Here is a 22,838-nt window from a genome sequence, read left to right on the forward strand (position 1 = left end):
GTAGGTAAATTAAGGTGGACCAAAATTACGCAAGCTTAATTTACTGTTGATCTATAAGCAGTACGAGTATGTATGATGTCTTGACTGCGGTGCTATGTTATTTACCTTATTCAGTACTATGGTTTTCTTTTAATTGATGAAGAAGCCAATTTTTAACCAAAGTTTGAAAATATAAATAAATATGTACATATATATTATTTACCCAGTGGCTTTAATTTCGATCAAGATTTTAAAAATTTGAAGGTTTTAATACTTTTTTCAAGTAGAGCTTTAATAAAGCTGTTATATTTATAATATTTAAGAAAAGTGATGCTAGTTTACCTGAGAATTACAAAGTATTTGCTAGAATCCTATACAAAAGACTTATCAAATGGGTAGAATCAAACAATCGATTAAATATGTTTCAAACTGGTTTTCGTGAGGGCTTGACCATATTTTTGCTTTATCGAGTATTGCTAACAAATTTATTCAAAAGAAAAAGAAGATGTATACTTGCTTTATCGACTTAAAACCTGCTTTTGATACCGTCAATCCACAAGCTCTCATTTAGAAAATGGCCTCACTTGGTATATATAGAAAATGTCTAAATATCTACGAAAAATGTTTATGTACAACTTATGCTACAGTTTGGGATGGGGCCGAGGTTTCAAATTGGTTTCAAACGACTGTAGGTGTTCCTCAAGGATGTATCCTTAGCCCAATCTTTTAACCCTCTATATTTATGATATTTCAGATAAATTACCCGGTGGAGTTTGTTTTTTCTGATTGTCGTATAAAAGTACTTCTTTACGCGGATGACTTGGTTATGCTAGCGGATAACCTATCTTCTCTCCAGCTATAAATCAATAGGGATCAAATGTACTGCAATATCTGGGACCTTAAAATAAACTCAGAGAAAACAAACATAATGGTATTTAAGGCACGGAGTTGTAGAAGATTGAGAGAAGAAATATGATTAATTAACAACCAACCTTTTGAAATAGTACAGGAATTCAAATATCTTGGAATGTTAATGTCTGCTAATAAAATAAATTGGGTGGCGCAACAGTCCGTTTGAGAACTAGGGCCTAGTGACTGACAACTCACAACCATTCCTGTGTGCGAGTACTGTTGTCAGGGATGGAAGGGACCTACAGTTTTAAGCCGAATCTGAACGGCAAATTTGAGAAAGCACTTTTCTTGACAAGAATTACTCCTGGAGAATTTGTCAATTCCTCGCAAGAGGCAGTACCCGTGAAAAAAATTTAGGTGGGATAGGCAGGGACCGTCCCCTAGGCCTCTCGCATGACAGTCCAACGCACTAACCATCATGCCACGGGTACTACTGATGTCTGCTAATAGTAGCTTAAATAAACATGTTCAGCATAAGAGTAAAGTAGCTCTCAACATAATGTGGCCAACTTTCTTCTCAAACAAAAACATAGACTTAGGATCTAAATACCGAATTTTCTAAGCAACCATTAAAACTTGCTTTTTTTACGATATTCAAGTTTTTGTCACACCTATTTTGAAGAATTTGAGCTCCTCTTTTTCAAAATATTATTTCGGTTACCTGATTCGACTCCAAACTATACAATTCATGTTGAGTCTGGAATTGCGCCGATTTATATTAAAAATTTTAAATTCCCTGCAGATTGTTTAACAATAGTAATGAGTAAACCAAGTTCGAATCTTCACACATCTATCATGAAGGTTCTTTTGCGAACAGAAGCATCGCTATTTAAGGAATGGACTCAACTATCCCGATTGCATAATGTTTTTTTTGAACTGAATAAATTAACCATAGATAACTGGCAAGATATTTTTTCGAATGTTAGCGCAAAAGTTGATGAAAATATATTTCTTAAACATCTAAATAGAGCATCATCATCGTCAACAAGAGAAATATATAGAAATCTAAGCCACTCCTTAAATTAAATACTAATGCCACAAATTATTTAAATAACCGACTTTCTGCGAGAGCTATAGGTACAATTTTCAGAGCAAGGGTTGAAATATTAAACTTGAATTATATTCCGCATCGGTCAGATGCAATTATTACAACAGAAATGAGGGTGACGATATTTACCATTTCATAGCTATTTGTCCGATACTATAAGAAATTCGAAGGCTCTATTTTCAACCTTTTATATTATTTTAAATTCACTTTTCCTAAAAATATTAATTTACAAATTTCTAAAACAATTTGTAATATATATTTATAAACACGTAAACTAAAATGCAAAACTCAATAGTTATCAAAAGATCATTTATTTTTTTCTGTTTAGAGAATTAAAACTACAAATTATATTTTTTTATAACAAGAAATCTAATGAAAACCTACCAACTATTTATTTTTTTTAAGGCAAATGTTATTTTCTTTGACTCTCTTAAGTTCTTTGACGGTACCCAAAGTTAATTCTCAACTATCGAAAGAATGGATAAATGTACATTTATTTTTCGATAAAAACATTCCACATACGCCTTAGTGTACAATGTAAAAATTTCGAATTTTATATACCATGTTTCTAGTCGAATTCTCAACATTGAAGATATTTTGATTTCAAATTTTGCAAAAGAATATTTCATAAAATAAAACAAACATTTTGTAATATAACTAAGGGCTTATAGTGACTTATAATAATAAAACTGTTCTTGTGGGGTATTTATGTCAAAAATAAAGAGACCAATAATTGTGTGTTAAATCTCAAGGGATTATTTAGGAATAACTTTATTAAGAACCAAAGTTAGTCTTATTTATTTGTGTATATTAATTTACATATGTATAAAGTGTAAATTCAGGGAATAGAACAACATGATTAAAAATTAGTTTTTTTAAATTATCATTGATTTATATGCCTTATAGGTTCTTTGATTTTTTATTTTTTTCCTTCATCGATTTATTGTACATACTACACTTTTAAGTAAACATCTTTTAAGTTTGAAAAGAAACCAGTTACCATCAATTCACCTTGCATCAGTCTTCTGCATAAAACTACAAAAAGAAAATATAAGTTTATAGTTATAAAACACGGATTGCATGTTGTCTTTTTAATTAAATCTTTTGTGTAAAAATAAAATTCACCACAAGGTGCAGATTTAATTCTGAACGAAAAAAAAAAGAAGCGAAAGCTGGATTAAAATGATTGCACTTGAGGTATCTTGTTGAAGAAAAGATCTACATATACATATATGTATATGTAATTGTTATAGTGACATGTTGAATGTTCCTTGACAACAAGCGGCGTTAAGTACATTATTAGACAACTAGAGACTATTTAAAACACGGAAAAATGTAAGGTCATGCTGCAAATAGCCTCTACTCTAAATCTTCAGAACATTGTAAAACAAAGGATTGCTTAAAAGAGTGGAAAAGGATATGAGATTTTAATTTTCTTCCAATAAATTCGTAGAATTGAGTAAATCTTTCTGGTATTTGTTGTACAGCAGTAGCTTACGTTATGTTTAGGTTAATATGAAAATGTCTTTTATGATGATACATTTGTAAAAAAAATGTATGTAAAATTAATGCAATGTCGCGTTCTATTTCAAAAACACGTAACATAATTTATATATAATCTTAACACAGTTCTTAAAGCATTTTATTTCAAAAAAATTGCTCAAATCAAAACATTACTCGAAAATTCCCAAGGAAACGCATCGGCAGTAGCCAGATTTTTGTATTTAAAAATTGGTACAACTGAAAGAAGATCTGTCAGATTAATAATTTAAAAAAACACAAATGGAAAAAGTTTTGTGAAAATCAAAAGTTAAAATTAACTTCAGCAAAAAAACTAACTTGAACTAATAAAATGGACAATTTTCAAGAAGAATGGTAAGAAAACATCTTTAAATTGAGATTCTATAAAAAGAGTTCATTTAACAATTGCAGCTTTGACATAAAATAAAAACTTCAAGAAGGTGGTTTATTCGTAGACTACTACATTAATATGTGGTATTGAAGCGAGCTTGAAGCTCGTCTCAATTCTTTGTATAACTGAATCGAGTTGAAATGAGCTTGATTGGACTCGATTTCAGTCGGGGATTGGAGTCGATTCAGAGTTTGAGAAGAAATACCTTTGTGAAGGAGTTGGTTTTACAGATAATGCATTATTGTCTGTTTATTTGCATATTTGTGCAGAAAAAATATAGTTTGGTTTTAATCAAATTAAAAAATAAAAATGGAGTAGTTTGCGTATTCTTATATATTTCTGAACTATTCAGTTTACCTTTGTTTAACACGAATAAAACTATCCATTTGTATTTTAAAAAGTGCTGTCATACTTAATCATTTTTAAATCTTCTTGTACCAAAAAGATTTATTTAATCTAAACTGAGATAAACCTTTGGCGGAAAAATTGCAAAACTTAATTATCTTTTTTTAATGGTTTCGCTTGCAAAATAAACCCAGTTAGTCCATTTTCATAAACAAACCTAAATAATATCAACAGTAACAGATTGATTTTTTTCCTTAATAGAAAACACATTATTTCAAATGCACAATTACTCAACGAACACAGCCATCGAGATACAAATGCAATATCAATCGTACCAACATTTGAGAACAAAATCACATAAGATCCATTCGAAACTCGTATAAATATCAAAAACCCAATTGAAATTTGAATATTGATAGGAACAAAAAGCCTACCTGAGTTCTTTTTTTATTTAAGAGTTTAATCTTTTGGAAATATATTTCTTTTTTAAATATAAATTTTCAAACACTTCATTTTTGCTTAGAAGCACATAATTCCTTTTATTTTAACTACATATAAGTATTTTAGTAATAACATTTGTTTGCAATGCATTCATTAAATTTGTGTTTCTTTTATATTCTTACAGGTGATTTAATTTTTGCCAAACGATGAGAAGGGCCAAAAGATGGCTTTTAATATTTGCAGGTGAGTTAAAATACTAAAAACATATTCAAATCAAAAACCTTTGTCTCGTACGCTCTTTATTACTGTATTTTTATATTTCTTTAAGTTTCCATAAAACATAGAATGTGTCTTATAGTTGTCATTTTTTACAAAAGTTAAGAAAAATAAATAGATTGGGTGGCGCAGCAGTCCTTTGAGAACTAGGACTTTCAACTCTCAACCATTCATGTGTGCTAGTCGGGGATAGAAGGGACCTACAGTTTTAAGCCGAATCCGAACGGTACTTTTCATGACAAGAATTAATCTTGGAGAATTTGAGAATTCCAGAGGCAGTACCCGTGAAAAAAAAACTTTAGATGGAATCTAACCTAAGACCTAAGAAAATTATGGGTTTGAGACTCGTGAGCACGCTACATATAATTTTCCATTGGGAAAACAGTTTTTTTTTCAAATTTACACCTGGAACTTTTAGTGTTTGCCCTTGAGTTGTATGTATTATTATTGCAAAAACTGCACTCTTTTAAACTGTAACGTTTGGAATTATTGGAATGCTGGGGAATTAAAACATATTTATTTTCCTTTTGCTATTCCAGTCATGATTAAAGCTTTTATAATATTTCGTCTTAGGCGTGTACACTGTAGCCGCGTACCATTACATAACTTTGATGCTTCAAGATTTCTCATTAACAGGGCTGGAACACCAACCTTCAATCCCAACTTATGACAAGGCACCTCTGATAATTCCAAAGGATTAAGAAAATATATGGTGTATGATGTTTCTTCCTCCGTGTCCATAACGTTGTCTACTGAAAGGTACTCGACGATATCACACATACACTCCCGATTGCCCATATTTATATGCAGGTTTAGAAAGACATTACTTTTTAATTCATCTGTGCTACAGACAATTTGACAAAATTCATGACTCAACGTAATCAAGCCTTTAGAGTCTGTTGGCATACAATCTTCTCCGATTTTTAGAAGAGTAGCGGCATATTGCCCTGCTTGAGAATCAATGTGTAGCTGTACTCGCATATTCGTAGGCAGAGATAACTTTTTACATGTACCCATAACACGTATGTATGTATTCAAACATTTGTAGTAACTCATGCCCTTTCTTAGGTCTCAAACTATTTCCTTACCAAATTTCATTTAAATCTGTTCAGTAGGTCGATCGGCCATCATGAATTTTCCCATGAGAATGCGTCATTTTCCCGGAGTAAAAAGTAGCCTATGTTCTTTCTCGAATATCAAAATACTTCCATACCAAATTTCATGCAAATTGGTTTAGTAGTTTAGGCGTGACTGAGTAACAGACAGACTGACAGAGTTACTTTCGTATATTTGAGTAGATAATCCTTTCTTATCAATTTTTTGGTGTTTTTTAGGTTTTCGGGTTTTGTCAAATAAGTTGTCAATTGGATTTTTTAAAGAATAATATTTTAAAAATAATTTCAATTTCAATCTCTTTTATGTTCGGGACATTACTATTCCAAAGCCAATATTAGTAACATTTTTGAAAGTTTGTAGATAGATAGATAGATAGATAAGTTCTTTATTTTTTCAATTTTCTTATAAGTACAATATTTCATAATAAAAGATATACAAAGCATGGCATTATAAGCCGTCTGCCGGGAAAAAAAAAACTAATTAAATAAACAACCAAAAAAAAAGTACAATTTAAGTAAAAAGAGAGAATATTTCACATAATAAGTTTCATAGTTAAAAAAAAAGAAAATGTAAATATAAATATAAATATTAAAGAATATTGTTTTTCAAATTATGATTTTCATAATGTGACTTTTAGTTTAGTCAAAACAAAAAAATTAAGGAAAAAAGAAAATTATTGGTAATGGGCTTTTAGTTTAGCTAAAACAGATAATGGTTTGTAAGAGAGAAAAAAAGCAAAAAATAGGAAAAGAACTGCATATTTCTCAAGTTTTCTTTTTTTACTTAATTTTTCAATTTTAAGGTCTTTTAATTTGGTTAAAAACAAAAAAAAGGAGAAGATACAATCACATTAACATCGTCTTACAACTCAAAACAAACTCAAACACTCGTTTCGATATTTTCGTGCATGTGAGACATAGCGTATAAGAAGCTTCCAGCCACGATCTCCGTTTAGTACACTGACACATTCCTCTTGTTAAAGAAAACTAGAATAAAAGTAAAGCCTTCGGATTTCCTGTAATATTGGACAAAGTGCTAAAAAATGCAAAACATCTTCGTTTTGACCAAGGTTGTAAGGGGAGCACACAGGGTTTAAGTCTGTTCTATGTGGTCTATAATTCAAATCGAGCATTTCCGTTCTTATCTTGAAGATCAAGCTCATTTCAGAAACTGTAAACTCTTCTCTAAAATAGTTTCTTTCACCAAGTCTGTATATATTCCTGGAGGTTGATGCAGTCCCTCTCGCAACACAAAGCCTATACATCGAGTCATCTATAACAGAGATACATTCATATAGTGCATTTTTTATTGCTTCCACATTGTCCACTGGCAATGATATTGAAAGGTTATGTGCTACAGCAAGATCATACCAATTTTTGACCGGACTATACCCACAACTAAAACAAATTTTAAGGAGCCTTTTTTGCAAGTTTTGGTCAGATCGCTTCATAACTCTGATCATAAAATCGGCGTTAGCCTTTAAGTTTGTCAAGAAAATTTGAGGTAAGCCTGACTCTAGGTGGATAGCATAATTAGGAGTGTTAATAGGTAACCTAAAAATTCGCTTGAAAAAATACCTCTGCATATTTTCCATTTCCTCCAACTGTTCGAAACCATATACTTCATTACCATAGCAAACACAAGTATTCACCGGGCATTGAAGACTTTGAATTTTGAGATTGGACCTACGAGTTTATTTGCGAAGAACTGGGACCACATTGTATTTATTGCAATTTTTGCAGCATTTTTGTTTGAATCTTAAGATTATATGTCGACCTCAATTATCTCACCATCTAAAGTCCAATTCCGCCCATAGCCAGTTGATCTATTTCGAGATCTGAAAACCATTATTTTGGATTTGGTGGTATTTATTCTAAGATCCCATAGATCACAAAACTGTTTCAGCTTGTTTATCTGGAGCTGTAGAGTAAGCGGACTGAACTCCCCCAGGTATACTGTTTTCGACATCGTTCATATACAGTGCAAACATGATAGGGTTAAGAACACATCCTTTAGGGACACCTGCTTCACAACTAAATTCTCTAGATACTTTTCCACCATTCTGAACAGATGCCATCGTGTTTTCGAGAATTTTTTAGTAGATATCCCAATTGCTGAGAGCTTATAGAGTAAGGACCTCCTATTAATAGTGTCAAAAGCCGCTTTTAAATCAAGTAAAAGGCATATAAGTTCTGTTTTTATCAATAAAACGCCTAGCAGTGGTGCAAAACCTAATTACCTAATTAAACCTTAACAACTTATTATGTTATTATCTTCTACCCAAATCGTAAGTCTAGTATAGAGTATTTGTGTAAACACTTTTCTTAATGAGTTAAGCTCAGCAATTCCTCTATAGTTCTCTGGCAAATCACGGTTTAAAAATGGCTGTAATTCGAGACATACGAAAATTTTCAGGCACTATCTCTTCAATGAATATTCTATTGAAAAGTTCTAACAGATATTCCAAAAACTCAGGAGTAGCATGTTTATAAAACTCTACTGGGATTCCATCAGATCCAGGCGCTTTGTTATTGTAGTAATCAAATATCTATTGAGTTTCAATAAGACAAGATTAACGTAGAATAAACTAATTTTCAATACAATCCCTTTATTTGTTCTCGATATATTTGAAGGGAACATAAATTTTTGTGTAGTACTTTTTATTGTAAAAACTGACAGTTAGATTTTTCTTAAAATATTAAATGTTTACAAAATACATCTTTACCTGTTGCTAAGATATTCGTGAAAATGTGTATTAACTTTTGGTCATGATATTTTCATATGAATGTGAATCTAAAAAAAATATCACTTAGATTTAAAAAAAACGAAGACCCTTCAAAAACATTATATTTGTATACATTCCGCTTAAATTCTAAATGACAAATATTTGTTTTCAGTTTTTTTGATTTATTTTAATAAGTCAAGAAATGTCAAAGTTTTTAATTTGACAAATCAGAAGTTTAAAATAACAGTACATTATTTAATTTTATAACACAAAATTTGATTTATTCGTCACTAACTTAATTTTTTGTTTTGTTTCCAATAAACTTTTGTCAATATCATAAAACAAATAACAAAATCAATAAAATTTAATCGAAACCATTTATAATACTATCAAAATCATTATCTTAATTATCTTTCTTTCTTTTGTTAGATTTCAATTAATTAATGTTAAAATTTAATTATCTACTGTTCAATATTTCATTCAACTTTCGTTATAATATTGCCCGTATATACATTTTTTAAAATGTCAAAAGTTGTTAATAATAAATAAAAAGACTCACAAACAATATTCATACAAACCACAAATATAGACGAAAATGTATAAAGATTAATTAAGAAAATAAAAACCTGTCAAGCATCTCAAAAAACTTGAGCCTTAAGCTTTTAGCAACAACATAATTAAAAATGTTTATCTTCATTAAAAGTTGTAAATCTTAAAAAATTTAAATTTATTATGTCAACATTATTTCGCTCTTTTACAATCTGAGCTTATCTTATCTTCTTCTTCAGCATTTTGACTTAATTAGTATTGTTTCTAATTTTCGTTTTTTTTTCTAGCTCTTTTGGGATTTATGTCACATTCTGGAGCCCTGAGGCCGGGATTTCCTAAACCAGCATATACAACTTCTACAACAACAACCACAACAACAACGACAACAGAAGTTCCGGAAACAACAGTAGCCGCAGAAGAAACTGAACCAAAAGTCAGTATAAGTTCTGAACATTGATATTTTCTTAAGCACTATTCTAAAACGAGTAGTTTTCCATTTTACTCAGCTGATGATACTTTCATCATAATTAAAATTTCATTTGGTATTGAACTTTCGGATTATATTGACCTAGGTTAACCATAATGGCCTATGTTGTCCCAATTACACAGTTACCTCTTTAGGGACAACTTACAGTTACTTAATACAATTTGACTAGGTGAATATAAAGTTCGTTGTTGTGTTGCGGTATTTGTTTGTTTGTTTTTCATTTGCAAATTATCGCGTACTCTATGACCAACTTCGTGTGGGTGAACAGAAAGACAATTTTATAGGTGCATTTGCCTTAAGCATAATGCCTGATGGTTGCTTATGGTAACGAAAGAAGAAAACAATAACAACAACAACAAGAAGGTCATTCTGTAATCTACGTTAGCTTTTGGATCTAGGAGTATATAAATATTTATGATGTAGGCAAATGCAGTGAAAGGGTGATGTTTTGTTTAAACAAATTATGCCTCTAAAGTAAAGTGTGTCTTAATTAGTCAAGCTAGCTAGTAAAAGTCATTCAGCAGCTATTGTTTATGGCACGAGTTTTATGTTTTGTTTAGAAATGAAGGAAAAGGTTAAATGATTATTCAACTTTAAGAAAAAAATTCATGGAGTGCGAGTTTATACAGTTGAAGCCGTTTGTATGAAATTGAAACTTTGGTTATATATTGGTTTTGTATCTCATTTTTTTTAGGACTTTTTACACAAATTATTACGGACATTGTACTCAACAAATTCATTGAAAATGTTTCTTTTTCTGAACCACTGAACGCACCCATAAATGATTGAAGTTTGAACACTCCTTAAATTGACATTTGTGTGCTTTAAATGTGTTTTATGGCTGAATCACAAACACGCTTCAGCTTCGGCTTCGTCTGCGTTACGGTGGACCTGGTTCGAGGTTGCTTTGAATGACATTTCTATTATTTCATCCCTCCAAAGAGCAAAACTTTTGTTTGTTGACATTTTTTTACAGCTGTTGAGCTGTCAGACAAAGCAAATGTTCAGATAATGGCTGACACACAAACACGCTTCAGCTTCGCCTTCACCTGACGTTTATGAGTTCAGCCATAGGAATTCAATGCATGCTATCACAATGGAGCTTCGACCTCACGTTTTGTTTGACAATCGTAAGAAAAACAATGTAATGTGTCTCCAAACGGAAGCTATAGTTCAATTATCTGAACATTTGCTTTTTCTGACAGCTCAACAGCTATAAAAAAATGTCAACAAACAAAATATTTGCTCTGTGGAGGGATGAAATAATAGAAATGTCATTCAAAGCAACCTCGAAGCAGGCCCACCGTAACGCAGACGAAGCTGAAGCGTGTTTGTGATTCAGCCATGAACTAGAGCTTCCGTTTGGAGTCACATTACGTTACATTACGTTCTTTTGCTTACGATTGTCAAACGAAACGTGAAGTCGAAGCTCCATTGTGATAGCATGCATTGAATTCCTATGGCTGAACTCGTAAACGTCAGCCGAAGCTGAAGCGTGTTTGTGATTCAGCCATTATCCACGATCACAAATTTGAAATAAATAATATTTCGATAACTAACAGTTGATGGAGGTAGCCATCATCAGTCAAATCAGCATTAAAACAATGTTATATTTTTACAATTTAATTCTGTTTACTTTAAATTTAAATATAAACAACACGTAATAAAAGGCCCTACATTTGACATTTATGGTGCTAAAGTCTAATGCTTAGTACAACCGATGGTTAGGAATAAGAATATTGTCAGGTTGTTTGGTTAAAAAATGGTCCCATATATCAAAAACTTCTGTGTACTTGGAATTGTATGTGACAGTGGGAACATCAAAAGAAACAAAAGGATTTTATAGCTGTAATGAAATTGTATTAACTCGTACTAAGCCCAAGGCAACTATCTTGTTTTTGCGGTGTAACAATTTTGAAACTTTGGAATTTACTTCACTAAATTTTACCTTCAGTTGTTGGCGCGGAGAATAATTATATACAAAAATTAAATAAATTGTAGACGACTAATGAAGATCAGTTTTTGGTTGACTGAAAAAATATGAACAACTGATACATTGAAACCAAAATAACTGGCGGAACTAATTTTCAATTCAACTTTTTAATAAAATTGCCATATACAATTGACAATTGTTTAACAGCTTGCCAATCAAAACTAGAAACTTGTTTATTTTCAAGATTGTCAACTGCATTCTTCCAATGTAAATTTAGACCAAGGCAACTAATTAGTTTTGCATGTGTCATAAACCTCAAGTTCGGAACTTTACTCCGCCAACCTCTACCTTCAGTTCATCTTACAAAAACTATTACAAACATTATTGTCTACAAAACACTCCTCAGGCAAGCTACAAGTCCATATTAATTTGCATTTTGTATTATAAGGAACTATTGCTTATTAACTTCCCATAGGAAGTTATTGTAATGGGTCTGATTTGTCAAATTGAAAATTTTAACATTTCTCGACGTTTCAAGGTTCCTAGAGTCGAAATAAAAGATTTTTAGAAAGATGTCTGTGCGTTCGTGTGTACGTACGTTTGTACGTCCGTACGTTCACGACGTTTTTTTCGTCCTCCATAGCTCAAGAACCAGACGAGATATCGACTTCAAATAAACTTTGTTATACAGATAATAAGGCAGAAAGATGCAGAAAGGGCTCTCAAGAAAATTTCGTGGGTGGTTTTTTTACCATAGCAGTTTGAAAAAAAGGTGAAAATTTTGGTTAACCCTAAATACCTTACGAACCAAAAACACTAGAGACTTGAATTAAATTTTATATAATATATTGTAACGTGATACCAAACAGGTATATTTTTTGAAAACAATCAATATAACGGTTTTTTTTTAAATCAATAAAACTGAAAAAAAAATTTGTCACCTCCAAAATTTTACGACTGAAATATGATTTCATCTCTAAAACAATTTTTTGCAACGAAGAATAATGTTTTTGACATCTGATAAAATTTTGAGAAAAATCTAATTGACATTTTTTTTATAAAATATAAAAATCTAAAAAAAACATTACTCAAAGTTCGTAAAAATTGAATATCGATTTAAATATCTTTTCAAAAACTTGAAATTTAGGCTTCAAGCTTATTTTATCTTATAAGAAATATTGTTTTCAACATTTTGAAAAATATTGAGAAAAATCGAATTGACAGTTTTTTTACAAAAAATAAAAACCTAAAAAAAAATTATAAAAGTTGGTAAAAATTGATTTTCGACTCGAATATCTTTTCAAAACTTTGAGATATTGCCTTTAATTTACTTTTATCTTTCAAAAAATCTTGTTCTCAACATTCAGTTAAAGTTTGAAAAAATCGAATTAACAGTTTTTTTACAGTTAAAGTTTGAAAAAAATCGAATTGACAGTTTTTTTACAAAAAATAAAAACCGAAAAAAAAATGTATAAAAGTTGGTAAAAATTGATTTTCGACTCAAATATCTCTTTAAAAATTTTAAATATTGGCTTCAAAGTAATTTTATCTCAAAAGAAATATTGTTTTCAACATTTGGTAGAATTTTTAAAAAATCGAATTGACAGTTTTTTTTACAAAAAATAAAACTCTTAAAAAAACAATACTAAAACTTCGTAAAAATTTAGTTTCGACTCAAATAGCTTTTCAAAACTTAAAAATATTGGCTTGAAACTTATTTTATTTCACAGAAAATATTGTTTTCGATATTCAGTAATTTTTATATAAAATTCAACAGTCCGTTTTTTCATAAAAAATAAAATCTACATATAGACAAACTTTTAAGCAAATCAAATCGACAGACGGGATGGGAAGTTATCAGTGTGGGTCGCATCCCAGCCTCTTTTTTTTTATAATTTGACAAGGAACCCTTTTATATAAAAGATTAAATGGAATTGTGCAGAAAAAAAATAATTCAATGAAAAATAAAGTTCAGCTTTCAGTTGAATGTAAAAACGTGATCAATTGTCACTGTGACATAAGTTGACTTGGATTGATTGGATTTATAGCTTTTTCTTGACTAGCTTTCCAGTCAAAATTACAATAAAGTTGATTTAATTGGAAGGCATTTTTTGGCAGCTGGCCAATCACATGCGAGAAACTTGCTTTACTTTCAAGTTCGTTATGTCACCTGAACCTGCCCAATATTGCCAGATCTCAACTAATGTCAAATGACTTTTGAAACTGTCACAAATGTCACTGATTCAGACATTTAACTATATATAATAAAGCATCTGCGAGTACTCAAAATTGATGCAGCTTACAATCTACCAATCTGAATCAAAAAATTCTTCGTAAAAATTTATTTGGCTATTGTCAGCTTCTTGGCAGCTATGACCACTGACAAATTGGACATTATTTTAAAGTCTAAATATTTGTTACTTGTTGTAGTTTACTTCCCAATTATGGCTTTTGATTGAAACGTTAAACTTTTGTATAATATAATTACAAGTTCAACATCGATAATGGGATATTTTCTTGGCAAAAATATCCGTAGTGAAGTACGATTGTACAACCCTCCACTGTAGATAAAAATAGTAGTAGGATCTAACTGCTCATCGAATTTTGACGTTTACTTGAATCTCGAACACAAATTTTGGTACAATTCAAAACTTTGGTATATTTCGAAGGCATTAGCCGTGTTTTGTTGGTATTCCATCGAGTGAGAAATTGCCAAAAAAAAGATATAGTAATTCGTTTTTTATATTTGAAAGTTGGTACAATTGAATATTTCCCGGATTTATTTATCACAAAATTTTTAGAAAAATAGCGAAATTCAGACCAGGGGTGAAATTGTGTAAGCTGATTTTTGATGGTTGACTATCAAAATCAAGAAAATACGTCTGTGTAATGGGATAGTCGATTTTAAAGTTGTAACCAAACAATTTGACATAAAATAAAAACTTCAAGAAGGGGGTTTGTTCGTAGACTACTACATTAACGTGTGGTGTTGAAGCGAGCTTGAAGCTCGTCTAAATTCTTTATATACCTGAATTGAGTTGAAATGATCTTGATTCGACTCGATTCCGGTCGGGAATCGGAGTCGACTCAAAATTTGTGATGAAAAATCTGTCTGAAGGAGTTGGTTTTACAGAAAATGCATTATGGTCTGTTTGTTTTCATGTTTGGTGGCATATTCTTATATGGTGCTCAACTATATAGTTTTTCATTGTTTAACACGAATCAAACTATCTCATTTGCACTTCAAAAGAAACATCGAAACACTGTTTGCATTTAAGAAAGTGCTGTCAAACTTAATCATTTTTAAATATTATTGTGCGGTGGAAACACCAAAAATATTTATTTAGTCTAAACTGAGATCAACATTTGGTGGAAACAAAGCAAAACTTAATTATCTTTTCTATTGCAAAAAGAGCCCAGTTAGTCCATTTCCATTAACAAAACTAAATAATTATTATTATTATTATTATTATTATCATCTTTATTTTTTTTTTCATTTCAAAAATTTACAAACTTAAAACTAAAGATTACAAGCATGGCTCATGGGCCGTCTGCCGGTATATTTTTATAAACTAAACATTTTGTGAGAGAAAGTACAAAAATTTGGTTACATAAAGAAAAAAGCAATTGAAAAAAGAAAAAGAATAATGCCAGAGAGAAGAAAAAAAAAATATATATTCGTTTTAATGGTGTAGCTAATTTAATAGATAAATACATTTATTTAAAAAAAAATATAAACAAAATCTGATTCGGGCTTTTAGTTTAGCTAAAACAAAATTATTAAGTTTTTCAAAAACAGCAATCATTTAATTATGGCAATTATGTGTTAAACAATACATAGATCATAAAGTATTTGCAATTTCAAATGCGGTTTGGGCTTTTAGTTTGGCGAAAACGAAAAAAAAAGAAAGATATCTCAAGGAATTTAATGATTAGCAATTTTTCAAATGCGATTTAGGCTTTTAGTTTAGCTAAAACAAAATTGTAATAGAATTATTATTCTAGTATATATTAATGTACATGTTTCTATATGAAACTGCATCTAATAAAAACTGAATGAGTAGACGCCATCCGTTATCTCCATTCATAACACCTAGACATTCTTCAAGTGACAGAAAACTCTTGTTAAAATAAAGCCGACGAATTTCCTGCAAGATTGGGCACAATGCAACAAAGTGGAAATTGTTTTCAACTTGATTAAAGTTGCACAAAGTGCAGTTTGGGTTGTTACCAGTTCTGTGCGGTCTGTGATTAAGCTCTAACATCTCCGTGCGTGCTTTAAATATGATGCTCATTTCCATTACAGTAAATTTATCACTAAAGTAATTAGACGACCCCAGTCTAAGGTTAAGTTTACTGTAAATTGATCTCGACACAGACTCCCTCGCCCTATCTAGATAGCTTTGGAATGAGTGATCATCAATGGTAGATATGCAGTCGTAGAAAGCACTTCTCCACGTATCTAAACTATCAACAGATAGAGTCAGAGGAAAGTTGTGTGCCGAGGCCAAATCATACCAGTCTTTAAATGGAGTATACCGGCATCTAAAACACACTGATAGGACCCTCTTTTGCAAATTGTTGGCCGGCCTTTGCATTACCCTCAATATATAATCAGCGTTTACTTTTAAATTCATAATAAATATTGGAGCAAGTCCCGATTCGATATGTATAGCATAATTGGGCGTGTTAGTTGGGAGTCTAAAGATACGCTTGAAAAAATATCTTTGGACAGATTCGATATCTTCTAATTGCTTGTACCCATAGATTTGGTTGCCATAACACAAACAGCTTTTGATAGTTGCTTCAAACACTTTGAACTTAGACGTAGGATCAACAAGTTTGTTATTAAAAAAGTTTGACCACATACAATTTATTGCAGTTTTTGCAACTCTCACCTTATCTTTTATGTGAACACCAAAATTCAGGTTATGAGTTAATGTGTAGCCTAAATATTTAAATTCTTTCACCACTTCTAAGTTGGAACCATTGAGGGTCCAGTTGCGGTCGGTTCTAATGCTACGATGTTGGGACCTAAAGACCATTATCTTCGATTTTGAGGTGTTTATTTGGAGATCCCATTGATCACAAAATTGTTTTAATTTGTTTATTTGAAGCTGAAGTGTGACTGCATTATCAGTTAAGATCACCAAGTCATCGGCGTAGAGCAAAACTTTAATAGACAAATCACCAAAAGTAACACCACCAGGGATATAGTCTTCAATATCATTTATAAATAGTGAAAAAATAAGCGGGCTTAAAACGCAGCCTTGGGGCACACCTGTATTACAACTAAACGGTTTCGATTTGCTACTACCGTTTGAAACTACAGCTGTCATATTTGAGAGCAGCTGCTCATAGATTCGGATAAATTTTGTCGATAGCCCGATAGCTGCAAGTTTAAATAGTAGAGATTTTCTGTTAATGGTGTCAAATGCTGATTTAAAGTCAACGAAAAAAGAGTAAAGATTTATTTTTTTCTCTAAGTAACGCCTAGCAACACTCGTGAGAGTGAAAATTTGGTCGATTGTCGAAAGATTAGCTCGAAAGCCCGCCTGAAAGCAACTTATTTTGTTGTTTTGTTCGACCCATCTTACAAGCCTGGAATAGAGGATCTGGGTGAATAATTTCCTTAGAGAACTAAGCACAGAGATGCCTCTATAGTTTTCAGGTAAAATAGGGTCACCTTTTTTAAAAATTGCAGAGATAGATGAGGACTGGAAAATTCCTGGAAACTGCTCCTCCTCAAACATTTTGTTGAAAATCACTAAAATAAATTCTAAAAACTGCAAGGTGGCGTTCTTGTAGAACTCAGCTGGTATGCCGTCCAGCCCCGCAGCCTTGTTGTTCTTCATTTTTTTTAGCGCAACAACCAGTTCTAACATTGAGAATGGAGCATCTAACTATTCAATATATATATAAGGCAGTGCAAAGCTTATAGATTTCTGGCATGGATCAGCTATGAAAAGTTGTTCAAAGTGCAATGCCAGTATATCCACTCCAATGGGATTTATAACTGACCAATTACGGTCACTCAAAATGCGCACATTGGCCCAGAAAGCTTTGGAGTCATGACTAACAACCAAATTTGATGCAGTTTTTTTTAAAAAAAGTTCTTTTTTTTGTTTACATAAATCTTTATAAGCGTTGTTATAATGTAGATATAAAGTCTTATAAAAAACATCATTTGAGTCTCTAAAGAGTTTTAAGAACTTAAACGATCTCTCTCTACTTTTTTTGCATTCGTTGTCATACCAGCTAGATTTAAAAATTGTTCTATTATTGTTTGAATAGCTGACCGAAGACATTCTTATAGTTTGAAAAACAAAATTTGTAGCTTCAACTATTGTAGACGTTGTTTGATTTAGCAAATAAGTTGAATACTGATTTAAGTTACTTTTGTAAACTTCACTTTTTTTTTCGTTCCAACGAAGCCTTGTGTTAAAATTTTCTTCGCGAGTTCTAATAAAACTTTCATGAGGTTTAAACTCACAGGAGACATAGATAGGCAGGTGCATTGAGTAGTTAGCAGGCAGTACTAAAAAATCTTTTACTATATTCAGCCATTCACCTTTTACAAGGCAGTAGTCAATGACAGAGCAACCCTGTGACGATATAAACGTGAAATTCCCATTAATATCCCCTCTAGAAATACCATTTAAGATAAAAAACCCAAAATCCTCAATCAAATCCATCAAACGGTTTCCGTTTGTATTTATAGTTTCGTCTAAAGAGTTTCTTTCAAAAGAAAAATATCCATTGTTCATAAAGGGAGAGTTCTGATAATTCGATATCCTGCCGTTTAAGTCCCCAATTAGTAGAATATTTTCATTATTTTGGCTTAAAAGGAAATTAAGGAGTTCTTCAAAATCAGAATTCCAATTACTATAGTTAAGGTAAATAGGAACTATTAAAAAGTGTTTTGTGTCTTTACATTTAACTTTTTATAGTTTGTCTTCCAAATATACACATTTTTTACTATCTACTCAAATTTCTAAAAATTTAAATCATTTTCAGGTGGCACATCATGTAAATGCAACAACGAAACCATCAAAAAAACTAACTGGAATTCCTCAAATTGATTGGGTCTGGGATCCAAATTTACCTCGTGAATTAAATGGGTGAGCTTAGTTATAATACTCAATTAATTTAATAATGTAAATTAATTATACCTTTTTTTCAGATACAATCTTTCAACTTATCCCTTCTTCAGCACCGTACCACCTCATAATGAAATTGCATTTAAATGTGATGGACTTCATGATGGATTCTATGCGTCAATTGAATACAAATGTCAGGTAAGGTATTAAAATATTTTAAAAAAAAAAAACTTCTCAAGCCCAAGGACTCAATAATAATGACAATAACAAAAAAATATAAATAACAATAGAAAATCACTTTTAGTTTCCCATAAATTAATCATTTGTCGTCTTCAATTACAGTTGTCTATTCAAATTGTTTTTTTCACAATTAATTTAAATGAATGCCTAATGCCTTTTTTGGAAGTTTATTCTTCTTTCTTTTATGTTAACAACCTTGACCAAATAATAAACCACATTATTATGGCTTATAGTAATTATTCTGTGCGAAAATTGCGAAACAATCAAGTGCGATAATTATTGTGGAAATGATAATTAATACAATATTTTAGCCATTGGTCAAGATGTCTTTTAAATCAGATTTTAAATTTGTTTTTTTTTGATAGGCAGTCATACACATTTTAATTTAACATGAGCCTTAGATTTGCGTACAATAAAATCAAGACCATATGTAAATTAGATTAGATTGAATTTAATCTGAGATAAAATATCTACCTATCTTAATGTATAAATTAAACCCTATAGTGTCAAAAATGTATCTGTACCCATTTTCGTTAATTTTCTTTTAGGTCTACCATCATTGTATTTATGGTATTCGTCACGATTTCCTGTGCGCCAATTTTACAGCCTTCGATCAAAGGACATTCATTTGCCACTTCGTTTCCGAAGTAGACTGTGAAAATTCGGCCAAGTTCTGGAACAGGTAACATGCACTATAAGAGTCTTTTAAGTTAAACATTATTTTGTCTTTTTATTAAGAAATGACAACTTATATATGGCCACCACAACAACGTCCACGACAACAACAACAACGCCAGCTCCTCTAACTCCAGAGCCAGATTTCAGACGTGGACCAAATCGTAGACCCTTAAGGCGTCGTCGTCCATCAGATTACTACTATGACGAAGATTATGAAGATGACTACTATGAGGAAGACCGTAGGGCCAACAGACGCCGTAAGCAAAGACCACGTAACCGCCGACCGGAATACGATGATGAATACGAGGAGAAGCGTGCTTACAGTGATGAAGATTCACGGTAACTTTCAAGCCTTCAGTCACATAAATTGTCTCAAAAATCTAAATACAAACTTTGCTTTTCAGATTTGACAACAAACGTTCAAAGAACAGAGATCCAATTAGAGATGAGGTAGAAGAAGATTATGAAGAAGATCGCCGTCCCAAGCCCAAAGCTCGCCCAAAGAGCAGACAAGGTGACCTATCGGAACGTCGAAACAAACCGATTGCTCGTAAATCCGCTGCTGATCGTCAAGCAGTTCTCGACGAAAGACGTAGCTTAAGTGATGAAAAGGAAAAGCCCAGAAATAGACTCGATGATGAACCAGAAGTTGTTCCAGAACGTCGACGTCCAACAGCTGGTGGAAGAAGGAGAAAAAATGGTCAAAAACGTCCAGCTCCAGTTGATGATGATTTCGATGAACCAATTCGACGCGATGAAGGAGAAGAAGAAAACGAAAGCCCTGCTGAAGTGAAACCAGCTAAAGATGAAATTGTAGTTCGACCACAAACTTCAGCTGCTGCAGGAAGTCCAATAGCCTCCATATTCGATCGGCCTCGTGTTGCCCCGAAAATTCCCAGACCAGTTCCTATTCATGAAAGAAATAAGTTCGGTTATCAGGGACAAAAGGCCACAACATCAACGACAACAGTAGCCCCACTAAGCGATGAGTACTATGATGACTCAGAATATGAAGAAGTTAGTCCGGTTAAGGAAAGAGAAGAACCATCTAGCAGACGAGAGACACCCCGCCGAAGACTTCAAGATGAACTCGGTCTTCGCCGAACTGACGATATTCCTCCTCGTCGTTCGCATAGCCAGACAAGGCGTGGTAGTGAAAACCCCAAGAGAGTTGGAAAGCCTAGGAAGCCAATACCAGCAATCGATGATGACTACGAACCTATTCCAGCGAATGACGAATCAGAGAGGAAACCCAGTCTCCGAAAGCGCCCACATGCCATCAGAGAAAAGCCTTCGGAAGATTCTGACTCGATAGAAGAACCAGTCCGTGAACAGAGACCACGATCTCGCAGACCTCTTAAGAAAGAAGATCCCATTGTGGAAGACACCAGGGAACATAAACCACGAGATCATCGCAGAAGACCTGCGGAAGTGGACAAAGCTCCTCTTCCCGTCCCAGAAGAAGATACAGAAGAAGTCTACGATGAACATGTTGTAGACGATGCCGACGACGAAAAACCATCTGCAAACCTTGAAAGTGATAAGCCAGCTCAACGGGATGGACGTCCAGTGGTGCGAGTAGTGAAGCGTCCATTCCTGCCATCGCGCGGTGGAAGCCCCTACTTACCCAGAGGACTCCAACCTGTAGGAGCTGCTCTCAAGCAAACCGCCACAGATAGTACACCCGTCGACATGGGATCGACAATTTCGGGAGTGCGTCTTCTGGAACACGGAGCCCCAATCCTTCGGGAAACCGGGCCCAGTGGTCCATCAGACATTCACTACACCATATCCCCACGTAAAGGTCCCCGAACCACCTTGCCACCGCAGATTGAGCATCCAAAGGCCATCCTCGATGAATTGTATGAAAACGATTATGACGTTACCCTAAACGATGCTCTCAATCCCACTTTAAAGCCCCTTTCCTCTAATAACAATAGGAACTCGTTAGGTCCGTTCAATAAATACGAGCGGGCTGGATATTCAGCTCCAAATAGTAATAATTATAATAACGCTCCTGACTCATATTTCTCCTCCACAGATGTCCGGAGACGAACCGTTTCAGCACCGCGTAACACACGGCAAGAATTTCGAGGAGCGACGAGAGTAGCGCAACATTTTTATGATGACTTCGAATACTAATCGGGAGTGCTTGCTTTCCACCTGCCCTTTTGTCCTTGAGGAAAATAAAAATAGATACAAGTAGAATTCTTAGCCAACGAATTTTCGAAGATTTTTATTTTTTTTTTTTTTTAATATAACGTAAGGACCAAAACATAAGATTTTGCAATCAATTTAGGAACAAACAAAACAATAAAAAAGGAGAAGAAAAGAACAAACAAATTTAACCAACATTTTGAAACATGAAATTATATGTAAATATAAAATGAAAAACACACAAGTTTTTTAATGTTTTTTTAAATTTTGATTTGTTTCTTTTCTAATTTTTTTTTAGAAAATACTCATGAGTCGTGATAGTTATGAACATAACAGATTTTTCTGTTTTCTGTTTTCGTTTTCTTTTTTTTTTTATTTTTTTAAATAAAATTGTAAATTATTTAATAAAAAAATATCCTTTTTTTATAGAAAAAAAAACAAACACTTCTTTTATAAACTCTTTTAAAACAAAAAATGAAAATTAGAAATTTTGCAAAATCTGTTTATATGTTTAAGGATATAATTTAATAGAACAAGTACGTTTATTTAAACAAGAAATGTATGGTTATCTATTTATGTCGCCAATAAGACTTGATAAATAGTTTTAAATTGAATGAAATACAAAAAAAAAACATAAAAAGAAATAATTAAAGACAAAATAAAAAAATATAAATAAGAACAAAAGGTTGTTTAATTTTTTAAATGCTTAATTACTTACAGCTGATGGGGCGTTATTTTTACTAAGATAAAAATAATAATTTATAGTTTAATTTCAAATAGTTCACTTCACTTGCAAGAACCTTTCATTAGATATCTGTAACGCTTTCGTGTTACATTTCTTAATAGCATTGAAGTAGTTCTTAAAGTAAAACTACTGTAGTCACATCCCTGCGCTACAGAGTACCGGTCCTTGATCTTTTATACGTGTTGAATGATAACT

General features: G+C 32.3%; 1 protein-coding gene across 2 annotated transcripts in view; it reads left to right on the plus strand.

Annotated features, from left to right (window-relative positions):
• Positions 1–22,581, plus strand: part of LOC129944520 (serine/arginine repetitive matrix protein 1) — a 48,469-nt gene extending 25,888 nt beyond the window's left edge. Inside the window, exons 3-10 of one of the 2 annotated variants that reach the window (XM_056054005.1) lie at positions 4,822–4,880; positions 9,591–9,736; positions 18,741–18,844; positions 18,907–19,021; positions 19,612–19,745; positions 19,802–20,080; positions 20,146–21,692; positions 21,783–22,581. In XM_056054005.1, the coding sequence (XP_055909980.1) occupies positions 4,844–4,880; positions 9,591–9,736; positions 18,741–18,844; positions 18,907–19,021; positions 19,612–19,745; positions 19,802–20,080; positions 20,146–21,692; positions 21,783–21,883 (2,463 nt within the window). In that variant the 5' untranslated portion in view covers positions 4,822–4,843 and the 3' untranslated portion in view covers positions 21,884–22,581. Of the gene's footprint in view, positions 1–4,821; positions 4,881–9,590; positions 9,737–18,740; positions 18,845–18,906; positions 19,022–19,611; positions 19,746–19,801; positions 20,081–20,145 lie in introns of both variants that reach the window. The other variant, XM_056054004.1, reaches the window with a different exon arrangement.
• The last annotated feature ends 257 nt before the right edge of the window (positions 22,582–22,838 follow it).

The sequence above is a fragment of the Eupeodes corollae genome, chromosome 2 (assembly GCF_945859685.1).
Source record: "Eupeodes corollae chromosome 2, idEupCoro1.1, whole genome shotgun sequence".
Lineage (NCBI taxonomy): Eukaryota > Metazoa > Arthropoda > Insecta > Diptera > Syrphidae > Eupeodes > Eupeodes corollae.